This window comes from Molothrus ater, chromosome 2, assembly GCF_012460135.2.
Source record: "Molothrus ater isolate BHLD 08-10-18 breed brown headed cowbird chromosome 2, BPBGC_Mater_1.1, whole genome shotgun sequence".
Classification (NCBI taxonomy): domain Eukaryota; kingdom Metazoa; phylum Chordata; class Aves; order Passeriformes; family Icteridae; genus Molothrus; species Molothrus ater.
In genome coordinates this window covers 82,866,386-82,879,767 of record NC_050479.2, presented here as the reverse complement: position 1 = coordinate 82,879,767, position 13,382 = coordinate 82,866,386, and the positions used below count along the sequence as shown (strand labels likewise).

Sequence of the window (13,382 nt, the reverse complement as noted above, 5' to 3'; positions counted from 1 at the left end):
TCAGGTTCATTTGAAGCTGAAACCCTCAACCTCAATATCCCCTAATTGAAAGGTGGATACGTCAGGTTTCTTGCAGTTCTACTAAAAAATGCACAACTGGATAATATGTATTCAGGATGTGGTCCAAAACCTGGAGAAGCTAAAAAGAAAGGCCACAGCGAGCTGTGGTTTGGAGGCTGAGAACCTATTTCTTCATCCTGGATTGAGCAGTACCCACAGTTATATACTGTTGTACGATTTTAATTCAGTGGGAAAATGGGCTTTTAGACTTTTAACTTAATGTAGAAGTATGGGTATTTCAATATTAATGAATTTTAGGTCTTTAAATTTATTTTCTCTATTTTTTTTCCATTTCAGGCAAGCCCTGCCCCTATAATTGTCAACACAGACACTTTGGACACAATCCCTTATGTAAGTATTAAAGGTTTTTTTATAAATATGTAGAGTTGGTTTATTTTCAGATAGAAATTCTGCTTGGTGTTGCATAGAAGTTACCTTATAAACAAATACTGCAATTAATAATTTCTTCTATAGTCACCTAGTAAATTCTTTTCTGGGAAAAGAAACTGGGAATGACAGTTGCACTCAGATGAATCACAGCATATTACATACACCCAACTTGTAGTTTATGTTTACTAAAACTGGTCTTTCTTTGAAAAAAAGAAAAGTGATTTCCTTAAAGCTGTCATCCTTACCAACAACATGAGTATTTGCTTTTAGAGCCATGCACACCCTGCTAGTGTAATAGAAAGATTCCTGGATGCACAGTGTATTTTAAAGTGGTGCAATATCCCTTCATTTGTCTCTCTGTCCTTCTTTTGTAGATGGAAATTGCTCATGATAAATAACAGCTCGAACTAATTAACTTAATATTTTCCGATTAATGTCTCTTCTTCTTTATGACTTCTAGGAAACAGATCATCCTAAAATAAATGCATATTTTTATTAGATTTTTAAAAATCTGGTTTTTCTACAAACATTTGATTATTGTTGTTTAAACTGTAAAACCAGCTATAGTTGAAGATGAAGGACATAGAAGAACACAAAGCAAACACATCACAAAGAGAGTAAGAGGCTTAAGTGATTGGAGGAAAGAAAAGCAAGTAGCACAAAGCTAGCCAGCCAGTATCTAATCTTTCTTTTTGCATCATTTTAGTTCTCTTTTTGAAGCTCCTAATTAATGTCTCTCATCTGTCGTGTTTTGTCCACATCTGTTTCTTACGATACCAATGCATAAGCCTAATTATTTATCTACCTACACCAATCATGGTGCTGGGTTCTGTCTTTCAGAAGACTGTTGATGAGGAAGTTTAATAGGGGCTGTCCTGGCCAGTTTGTTACTGACAATTCATAAAACTTAGAAATTATGGTGCACAGGTAAAGATCACAGCCAAGAGCAATTTAGAAGAATGACAGTGCTCTAAAGCAGAAGAGAATTAAGTCCCTTGATGGGAATATGAACTATTGGGAAGGGTGAAAAAGTTAAATAGAATTTCTCTGTTCATTTGCATGCAGCTTTTTTAAATGGCTTCCTATAATTTCTGTCTCAGTTTTCCATCCTAACATCAAAACCATCTGCTATGGTCTCACTTTCAATAGGTCTGTCTGGCTTTTCTCCTGTATTTTGATGAGACATTTTATACTTCGTGTTCTCTAGTCTTCCAGAAGGGACACTGTGAGCCCCAGTTCTCATTTTCAGCACTGGACCTGTGCCCAGGATCCTCTGCAGCTACGGTGTTAGAATTCCTAAATACAGATGCAATTACACCAGTGACAAGATGCTCAATCAGTATGATTTATTCCCTTAACACATCCTATCAATACTTACACACTTTTATGCCACTTTTTTGTACTAGAGTTCCTTTCTCTTAAATAATAAAGAACAAATGACCAAAGACATTCAAGAGAAATGTTGACAATAGGCTGAGAATTGCCTGTGGGCTGTTTCAGTCTCCAACATATGATGTGAACTGGATAAATAAACAGAAGGTGCTTGCTGTAGAAATAGACAACTCTGAATTAGTCACCTTGCTGTTCCTAGCCTGGGAAGAGTTATTTCTGTTAGATATGGGACACAGCAGCACCACCACAGAGGCTTATTTAACACTAGACACTAAGAAGCACTTCAGCTTCACCATAGTGCCCCACAGAACCTGGGGTCTCTGCTTTACAAATAGGCATTTTCTTCTGCTCATGATTTGTATGTTTGAACATTCTCTAAAATGAGACACAAAACCAAGTCATGAGCAAATGACCTCTTCCTCCAAACTCATATTTGAGGGAGTGGGCTGGGAGACCTGTGTTTTCTTTCTTACTCTCAGGAGTAATGCAGTTTAATTTAGTTTGGTTTCATTTTATATTTCCTCTGCAAGGGAGATGCTGTAGTCACTGGGCCAGATCCACGTTTGCTTCTGTATACATCCCCTCCTGTCCAGGGATCCTTCCCAATGCATATTTAGTGACAGCATGTGGTGGATTGACTCTGGCCAATAGCCAACCTTCTCACTCGTCTCTGCTGTGGGTCAGGTAGAAAATAAAGATATAAAAGCAGAAGATAATGAGTTAAATAGGGAAAGCAAATGTTGCATGTGCAGGTGAAGCAAAATAAGAAATTCATTCACTGCTTCCCAGCAGCAGGCAGATGTTTAGCAAGGAAAGCAAGGCTTCATCAGGTATAGCAGTTATTTGGGAAGACAAAAACCATAATCATGAATGTTCTCCCTTGCACTTCCTTGCCCTGAGCTTTTGCTGCAGAACACCATGTGATATGGACTGTTCCTTTGGTCATGTGGGGTCATCTCTCCTGGCTAGGTCCCCTCCAAACCCTGTACCCACCCCCTGCCAACTTGCTACTGGGACAGCAAGGGTAAAATTGAAAGGAGAAAAAGCCTTGATGCTGTGCAAGCTCTCTTCAGCAATAACCAAAATGATGGTGTATTAGCAACATTGTTTCAGCCACACGCTGAATTGTTGCTCCACAAAGGCTACTGTGGAGAATAAACCCCATCCCAGCAAAGCCCCATACAGCCTGTAGTATTGTGTGCGGCCTGTAATACAGCCTATAACATAATGGGGTGTTAGGGGAGTTTTGTCTCTCTTTTAAGTATTTGGAAGTACAGAGACAAACCTTCCAAACTGGGTGAGTTAAGTGTATGATACTGCAGCCATCATCATATAATTTATTTTACAGGAAATGTAGTTTAGCAGATAGGCCCTAAAATATTTTTTCTGGATGAGGTCGGTTCAGAGAGATAACAAAAAGCTAGATTTAATTATGATTTTGAAACTTGAGCATGTGTCAAACAGCTGCATTTTCAGCACTGTTAGGACTTCCAGACATGCATGGGGAAGACTCTAAGTGCCTGGGAATGTCTCTGGTCAATGTATAACTATCCTTAGAGGTAGCTTCCTAGGTATTTGCACTTCTGAAAGGCACTACTGATTTTTAGTTGCCATAAAATAAACTTCTAACACTCTGAGAAAAAAATTACTGTATGGATCAGAGAAGCCAAGTTAAATGATTGTATTTTCTGTCCAAAGCTAAAAGGAGCCTTGGTGTAAGATGCTGATCCACTCTCAGAACTGTGGAGTGTTTAAAACACCCAGAAGTGCTGTTCCCTGGGGCTGTAGTGATCTTACATTCCTACTATTCATCCCTGCTTTTTAGCTCTCATTGCTAAAGTACACTGGGAGTCCAGGAAGACTGGATGGGGAGAACAAGAATTTTTCAGATCCTCCTAATTGGGTCATGGTTCTAACATCTACATTCCTTTTTTTCATACTTTTGTCTTTCTCTAGTCTTAGATGGTTGTCCTTGAATTCTTTTGATTGTGTTTACCTTCCACAAATATGAGCACCATTTCTAAATCAACTTCGTGAATAGAATTAAAAGGCAAGGGAATACATAAGCAAGTGATATATCTCAAGAAAATTTTTGACTTTTTTTTTTGATTTCTGACTGTTGGGATTTTCTAAGATACTTTTCATGACAACTAGTTAATGCTGTCCACTCACATGTTTGCACAAAAAAAAGTGCTGCTTAAAAAAAAATTTATTGTATTTTTTTTAAATAACAGTAATTTTCATTGCATTTACTATAATAAAATTAAGTCATCAATTTCATACCATATAGAAATTATTTTCAAATTCGGGCACTGGATTTTCAATTTTTGAATCAAAATGGTGGTTTTTTTTCTGTAACTACTAGCCACAACTGATAACCTGGCAGATCCCTAAAAAAGATCAGGCTATTTTTAGTGTTGTTACATGCTGGATGGAGACTTCTTGTGATTTCATTAGGCTGTTGGCACAACCTGTGTCATTGCTTTACAGGATGTACCCTCAATGCATTTCCAATTCATTAACAACTCTGCTCATCCTCTCTGCCATCTTCCTCCAAAAATTCCTGAGATTTGGGAGATAGTTCTCACAGTGATGGTCAGCATTCACAAAGCACGTTCACATGTCATCTTTGCACTGGTCCACATGAGAGAAATTTCCTTTGTACAGCTGGTATACAACTGGTAAACTAAGTGATTTGTCTCATTAACCCTCTAATCATTTAAAATCACATTATTAAACATTTTGCAAATGTTGATATTCTTCAAACCTTTCAACTCAATAGTTTGGAAAAAAAATAATCCTTTGTGGGACTGGTTTTCATCAGTATGCTTTTTTTAGATGAGACAAAAGAAAAAGCCTTATTCTATTATTCTGTTATAATTTGGGCCTGCAGAAAATAACAGAAGAAACAGTTAATTAAGTTTGTTTCTAGGTTCAGTGATTTGAAAACTTTGGCTCACCAAGCTTTGGACGTGGGAATAAATTTGATAGGAAGCTTCGATGGTACAAAACGAATTATTCTCTGACATTTTAAACACAATTAAACATTTGTGGGAGTTTGTTTGTTCTCTATTCTTTTGCTGTAAATTTTAGATCTCTTTGTATAATGAGAAGTATTAATTTAATAACATATGAATCATCTCATTTTCTCTGTTGCACAGAATAGGCCTTATTTATTTCTTTTTTCATTTCCAAAAAGCTGCATAGTTGAGTTAAAAGTAGCTATAAGGCTCTCTTTGCTGCATCACTTATAGAAATTGAAGGGAGCCTTTCTGTTTATCTTATGATGGAATTTTATTTTCTTTTCATCTTAACAAAAAATTTAGGGAAGTTCACTCAGGTACTGTGCTTGTTCCCTTCCTCTCCCATCCTGTCACAGCAATAAGATCTAAGGAATATGTACTTTATTCTCCTTTCAGTCACAATGAATTCTTCATATTTCTTCAGTTTCACATTTTTCTTTCAAATTATTATTTTTTATATTATTACTGTTTTGAGTTACTGTTATTTTATTATTGGTTTGATTTGCTAACTATGCTGTCTATGATGAGTTCTGTGAAGGTACATGTAAGACATGTCCTGAAGAAGTAATTTTCAAACTATGTTGGTTATGTTTTCATGAGCTGTAATCAAATCTTTGTATTGTTTTACCCTTGGCTGAGTGTGGCCACAGAGAGGGCTGTGCAGCTGTTTTGGTGCATCCCAGCTTAGGGACACTGTGAGCTCAGCCCCTCCCTGGGCAGGGCAGTGTGGGGGCCAGGATGATGCCAAAATGGGGAATTTCAGCTTTCCTTTCTGCCATTCAGCTAGTGGACCTAGATTTAGCACATTAGAAGGAGGCACATAAAAGCTTAAACAAGGGCTGAAAAGAAAAATAAATTCTTCCTGTTCTGGTGTTGTGGATGGAATCAGGCACTTTACTCTTGAGTAAGAAGGATCTATATTTCATTGATATAAAAGAAGTTCAGTGGTAAATGCAGCAGTGGTTTAACAAGAATGAATGGCCAGATATACTTGAGCATTTACTGGATGGAGAACAGCCAGAATTTTGGGAGGATCTTCCTATTGAGCCATGAGGTTCAGAAAGGACCCCATTCTGTTGGAAACTTCCTTTCAGAGGGGAGCTTAGGTGCAGCTGGATCCAGACTGTCTCAGCCTTGACCAGTGGTTGATGTCTAAAAGATTAAATATTTGCAATCACAGAATCAGTTAGGTTGGAAAAGGCCTCTGAGATCATCAAGTCCAAGCTATGATCAAACCACAAAGTCAACTAGACCATGGCACTAAGTGCCACATCCAGTTTTTTCCTAAACACCTCCAGGGACAGTGACTCAACCACCTCCCTGGGCAGCCCATTCCAGTGTTTAATCACCCTTTCTGAAAGATTGCCAAGTTTCAGTGTGCTTATTCCCAATTCACTTACCAACCATCTGACGTAGCATCTCATAACCTTGAGAGGCATTCCTGCTCAAGGGGGAATCCTGGTGTGCAGCCCACTGCCATGCAGGAGAGCTCACCAGGCAGGCCCTGGGCTGTCTGCTCTTCATGGAGTAAGATGATAGAGTCACAGTCATATTTGTGTACTGACTACAGGTCCTAGTTTCTTCCAAATTTGCCTTGAGCTGGACATTGACCAGCATTCTGGTTAGCTGGGTGTATTGGCCAAATGTTGTTCTTGCCTATCATGCTGTGTTCTATCTCCTCCCAAGTCCAGCTGGGGCCAGATTGAGCAGCTATCAGGACCAGATACATCCATGACTGACCACCAGTTAGGGTTATTACTTGAGCAGGGATTATAATGGAATATAAAAGACAGGTTGGGGATGGGAGCACATTGCCACACCTGACTGTAAAAAGAATGAGGAAACTTTGTGAATTTCTGAGCACAGGCAGTGAAAGGTTTTTTATTGGATAATAAGAATGTAGGTGCATTCTAGATCTAGAAAAGTATTGGAGGGGGTATTTTCCCTTACATATTTTTACAATAAAGCAAGTGTTTACATAATTGATGTTAAATGTCATATATGACTGAGCTGGTTTTGGCTGGGGTAGAGTTAACTTTCTTCACAGGGGCTGGTATGAGGCACTTTTAGATTTGTGCTGAACACATGGTTGCTAATATAGGGGTACTTTTGTTATTGCTGAGCAGGGCTCACACAGGGCCAAGGCCTTTTCTGCTCTTTGCTGCTGCCACACTGGTGAGAGAGTGGGGGTGGATGGGAGGCTGGGAGGAGGCACAGCCAGGACAGGTGATCCCAGCTGACCAAAGGGATATTCCAGACCATGTGACATCATGCTCAGTACATAAAGCGGGGGGGGGGGGGGAAGAAGGAGGGAGGGAGGGACATTCAGAGTAATGGCATGTGTCTTCCCAAGTCAAGCTCTCCTAGAGATGGCTGAACACCTGCCTGCCCATGGGAAGCAGTGAACTAAGTCCTTGTTTTGCATTGCTTGTGGCTTTTGCTTTCCCTCAAACTGTCTTTAACTCAGCCCACAAGGTTTTTACTTTTGATCATTCCAATTCTCTCCCAGTCCTGCTGGTAGAGGAGTGAGCAGTTGTGTGGGTCATGGCTGCTGGCTGGGATTAAACCACAACAATGACTATGGATGATTAACAAATTTTGAGGACAGTGGTAATAGAAGACTAAAAAGAAATTTTGGTCTAAAGTTACAGCATCTGAGTTTTTACAAAAGTGGGAAACTCATGGAGTTTGGTTTTTTTATTAATATTATATATAAATATGTTAAAATACCGTCATGCAGGTATGTATATTTTTTCCATTGACTTTTCAGAATAAATTTGTTGCTTCTTTCCTAATTAGTTTGATCATAGTCTTGAAAGTCAGATTACACACCTTATTATCTCTAATGACTTACATTTTTCCAGATTCTTAACCTGCAGTTTTGTTTATTATTCATAGTAATCTTTCAGCCTGTCATTAATGTGCATTGCAATGGAAGAGTTAAAGCTGGTAGAACTCTGTGCTAGTCTTTTAAAGCACTGGCTTGGCTTGTCTGTTTTGGCCCTTCAGTTGTATCACAGCTTTTTGTTTTGCCCTGGCAAACAGTGCTGTATTCTGCATGTCATTGTTTCTGCAGGGGCATAAGACATTTTTCTTTTATAACAGCAGTATAGACAGGCTTGATTTAAATAATGTTTATAAAATATTTTGTGATCATTAGTGAAAATGGTTGTACAGAACACAAAACCAATGAACTAATATAGAACAGCTCCCCTTAAACATGCAAAAATTGAAAAGTTTTCATCCTGCTGTCTGATGACCTAAATGGATTTTAGTGTGACAGCATAAAAAAATATGCTGCCACTGTTGAAAACCCAAAGCAAAAGTACAGAAATGGACCTTAGGATTTACTTTGCCTTCATTTCATACCCAATCTTTTCCTACCTGAAAATAAATTTATTTCAAACCTTTTCTTTTAAAATATACTGTTTAAAAAAGAAACATGTTTTAAAGAAGGGCTAGAGTGATTCTGAAGCAAAAATGTGATTATTTTTTATGTGTTTTGCTTTAAAATTATGAATGCATTTTTGATATTTAAGCCTTCTCAAAGACATAATTTTTAATTCAGGTAAAAAGCTTTACTTTCAAGTAAAATAACTTCATTATTTTAGGGGATTTCTTTTATTTTCTGTAGGAATGAACACTACATTGCCTATTTGAGTGCTGTGTATTATAATACATAAAAAATCAAAAAGCCTTCATTGTGTCTGGATGTAGGTAGAATTACCAACATCCTGTCAATCCAACAAGTAAATGCATCCCTTGGTGACATATCTAATTATTCCACTTCTATTCTCTGAAATTATAATACTGTCCATTTTCAATTGCCTATGAATAATGCTGGACTTTCGATTCAATCAAGGAGTTCTTTCTATGGATGTTTGAAATGTTGCAATTAGCAGACTGGGAGAGAGGAGCTTATTGAACTGCAGAGATCACATCCTGCACTAATTTGTGTCCCTTGGCTTCAGGTGGACTCAGCATAGGGAGTGTGTAATGCTTCATGCTTTTTGGATTTGGAGTGCAAGTACTTCAGCATTGCAGTCCAGGTCATGGGTCTGCATTTATCAGTCTTAGTTCTAGCACTCTCAAATTTGTAAAGCAGACTTTTTGACAAAAAACTGCTCTTGCCAACAGGTTTTTGGATACCCACTATTGGGTCCTTTGGGTGACAATATAATAAATCCCTTGAAAGAGGTACAGTGCTTTGCTTTTGCAAAGTCTGTTTTGCTGAGCCACTCTTATCCTTGTTGCCTCTGCTGGGGGCAGCCAGCCAGACATTGCCCGGTCTGGTATTTTCATCACTCTGAGAAAAATCATATTTACCATAAACATATGGGGGAGTTCACATACCCCTCCTCTACAGCCATCTATACTTAATTTTTAATTTGCCTGTGATGTTGGCACATGGTGCAGAATGCGTGTTAAAGTTTTTTGAAGCACTTGGAGATCTGAGGCAGCCTTATATTACATGGACCAACCTGACCTAAATCACAAGTCATTTGAATTTGGTTTTTTCATTCTCTGCCTAGCCCTGAATTAGTACTTCCTTTTGTATAAGTCTTTATATATTATGCTATGAGAGCTAACCTTACTGGATATTGTAGCAGTAGGCTAAAGTCAGTTGAGTTGGTAGGTTTGCAAGGATCCAGTGGTTAACATAACCAAAAATGTTTTTATAGTAAAATTCATAGTCTTAAACCATCAAGCCCATTGTCTTTTTCGTAAAATACTTTATTAAAATATGTACATATATATATATATATATATTATATATCTATGTATGTACATATAAAATTTAGACCCATGGCAGGGAGATCGGAACTGGATGATCTTTAAAGTTGCTTCCAACCCAAACCATTCTGTGATTCTAAGAAGCTGATAAAGCTCTTCAAGTACGCATGGCTTTTTTTCCATAGTCAAGACTTCCATAGTCAAACATTCCAAACTTCACTTTGTCGTGAAGTTAAATTTCTGAAGTGATTTGGGAAACAGCATAAAGAATGCAAGTGAATAACTACTTACTTATAGATTTATTTTTTTTTGATTCAAGACAATGGGACTTGTATTGGTCAGTATTTACTGTATTAGAAAGGTGCAGAACTTAACCGAAAGCCATTGTAAAAAAATTGAAAGAAGAGCTAGCACAGATGTCATCATCTTAATGGTTTTAATTATACTAAAGGAAGAAAGCTTTCCTTTTTCATAAGAGTTCATTTTGGAGGATTTCAGATTAATTGCTGTCAGAGACAGATGTGTTCCTTTGACCTTGGATAATCTAAGAAGTAAAGAGAAAGTGACTGCTCGGTATTGAAGAGAAAGCTTGTTTAGATGAAAAGTGGAACAGAAAAATCTTGCTTTCATGTCTTATTGGACACACAATGTTTTGATTATAATGGGTTTTTCACTTATTTAAGATAAAGTATGTCTGAAATTTGTTTTACAAGAACTCTTCTTTGTAATTTTAACAATATTTACTTTTGATGTGTAGAATTGTTGAATATTTTGCTTTGCAAACTACCTGTTAAAGTTCAGCCGAGGCAAGGTTCTTATCCTGGCTGCACATAATGCAACATCAGTAATAACAATGGATAGAAAATATACACTTAACTTGTGATCTTTTAGGTATTGTTCTTAATATTATTCACTGTGTTTTTCATAGTAGCATTTTTCCTGTTATTTATGGTTACTTTCTTCAAATTTTAGAATAGCTGGAGAGTGTTCTTACTCATTCCCTACAACAATATAAAAAAGATCTCAAAGGAACACCATTCTCTTTTAACAAAATTGCAAAGTTAGGCATTTAAATGCTCCTATTTTCCCCCATTGTTAGCCAGGTATTCACTGATCCATGCTGTAAAACTAACACAACTTCAACAGTTTCAGCAAATATTGTGAAGTCCCTACTGTTGCACATTGTGAGTATAGACATTTTGAGAATGTGAGATATTGCTAATCCACATTTTACACAATAAAACCTGACGCTACTTTTAATGCAGTGATCTGGTGACTCAGACTCGATAGTAAATTACATTTTTAATCAGTGTTTAGATGACCTAGGATAGAGGAGGAAACCCAAATATGCCGCAGATAATATCTGTTTTCCTGATCTTAGATATTACAGCCTTCATAATTTTGTGTAGAAAATTGGCTTAGTTTGAAGGTAATAGAAAATAAAGATTCCTACATGAGATAAATTTCCACTTGTTGAGGTTATTAATAAAGAGAAATAACAACTGAAGTGCATTTCTTTTGTATCTTACATTAACATATTCAATCAGTTGTCAAGTAATTTGTGCCTCTAAATTTTTCTGCATAGAGACGACAAGAGTTTAAAATTCTGGATTCTTCTTAGTCATAAATTATTTGTGCTGAGTATGTTATGTTTTATATTTGCTAGGCTGAAACATTTTACGGAATATTGGCAATATTGCCAATTGAATGTTGGCTAACATTTTACTGAATGTTGTTCTTTGCTCAGCTTAAGTGAGCGTTAATGTGGTCATAACAAAAGTATTCTTGTCTGATGTCCAAATTCAGGACTTAGGCTTTGCAAAGGTGATGGAAATGTGTGCATGGCACAGTGTGAGTTTATCTTGATACTACTGAGCTATACTAATTTCCAAATAATGTGCATAGTGCAAGGTTCATTAATCACTTAGATTTCACCATAGTCTTCCTCTTCAGTAGAAGCAGATATGTGGTATCTTGGTAGTGTTCTTTCTTATTCTAAAAATACTAAAAGTCCTCAACTGTCCATATGACCTCTTGGTCTTTCCCTAGAGGAGAAGTATAATTTGCAGCTGGTGCTTTCAATACTGTTTAATTTCTTTTCAGAAGCTTTGTGTACTAGTTTAGAGTTTGTTTGTAAACTAAGTCAGAGAAGTGTTTTTTCATTCCCCAAGAATTTGAATTTCATGCAGAAGGACACAAATATATTCTAGTTAGTGAAACTTTTTTCTGTATATCTTAGAATTGTTGAAAGATATTAATCTTTCTTTCAAAATAAGGACCAATCTTTCTTTCAAAATCCAGGACCCATCCTCATGTCTTAGGGACACTGATCTTATCAATAAGGCAGGTTGATCAGAATTGAACATCCCTGTTTCAATCATGTCTCAATGAACTTTGTCTCTATATGCAGATCTACTGAAAGAAAATAAATTATACTTTACTTTCTCCCCAGTGCTTTATTTCCACATCTTTTTGATTTTTGGGTGTAGCTAAAATCAAGTTTGTTTATATTTTGTAGAAATTCCCCTGCTTTACTAAAGTTAAAGCTTTAATACTGTCCACCATCAGTTACACTTTGAGACCAGTTTCTTATTTCCAGATATTTTCTAGCCATTTTTATTTCCCTGCTGTTTCTTGGTGAAGAATGATTCAAGAAGATTGTAAGAATAGCTTTTTCTGTCACATTCATCTTTCTGCTTGGGTGAAGTAGGAGATACATAGCAACGAGTATGAGTCCGCAAAGATTTTTTTTCTCGGTTTAGCATCGCATTGAGTTGTTTGCTGAAAATCACCCCCTGCTTGTGGGCACTTCCATGCACTCCAGCTGCTGGTACCACAGACACAGAACCTCTTACCCAATAAAATAGGTAAAAATGGACTTTAATAGAAGATATGACAGAAAATGTTCAGCAGGCACAGGGCTCAGACAGGGAAATGAACTGACCAGCCTTGTCTACATGTGACTGGCCCCCTTTATCCACTTACCCCTCTGTTTTCTTGTACTTCTTCCTCTCTACTTCCAAACCACATCTATTCTTCCCTTTTCCACACCTTTTATTCCTCACCTGAACATCTCCTAAGTCTTGTTGCAATGCTAAGATGCTTGTTCCCTGCATCCTGCCAGTGTCCCAGCCCCACAGACAGTGATGTGTTCCTCAGGCTGCAAGGTGTCCCCCAGCTGAGCCACAGTGCTGGGTGTCACCCTGAGCCAGGGACTGAGGCTCCCTGGGAGAGGAAGGGTCTCTGCCAAGGTACCTCCACCTGCCCTGGTGCCTCTCTGCTTGTGGGGGTGTGTGTCCGCACCTTTGGTGGGCTGATGGCTCCTGTGATGAGCCCAGGATGAAGCAGAAATAAATTTAATCCTGAAAAATAACTTTTCTGTGGAGCAGACATACTGGAGCAAGTACAGTGTAGTAATGGCAAGTGAAATGTCTGGTTAGTTGCCTTGTGCATATTGGAGCATTTGATGTCCAGGAGAAGATTTGTACACAAATTTAACTGTGATTGGCCACAAACTTCATTGCTTATTGTTGAAATAAGAACTGGAATACTTTCCTCATCTCTGCTGCCAAATACTTCAGCTCTGATGTGGAAATTACAGGTTTCATTATGTCAGGAAACCTATGGAGAATGTAATAAAGATACTTCATATAACTGGTAAAATGTGCTCTACTTCTGGAAAGAGATGATGAAATACTTGACATTTTAAAGTAGTATTGCGTGACATTAAACATTTTCAGAGTACTGTGTTGCAGTTGTGTATTTTAGTGTAGTAAAAATATT

The 13,382-nt window shown here is 37.5% G+C and overlaps 1 protein-coding gene across 30 annotated transcripts in view; it reads left to right on the top strand.

Annotated features, from left to right (window-relative positions):
* DLG2 (discs large MAGUK scaffold protein 2) overlaps positions 1 to 13,382 on the top strand; it is a 984,854-nt gene that overhangs the window by 595,792 nt on the left and 375,680 nt on the right. For all 30 annotated transcript variants that reach the window (XM_036384308.2, XM_036384333.2, XM_036384316.2 and 27 more), the window contains one exon: positions 358 to 411. In XM_036384308.2, coding sequence (XP_036240201.1) covers positions 358 to 411 — 54 coding nt within the window. The remainder of the gene's footprint in view (positions 1 to 357; positions 412 to 13,382) is intronic.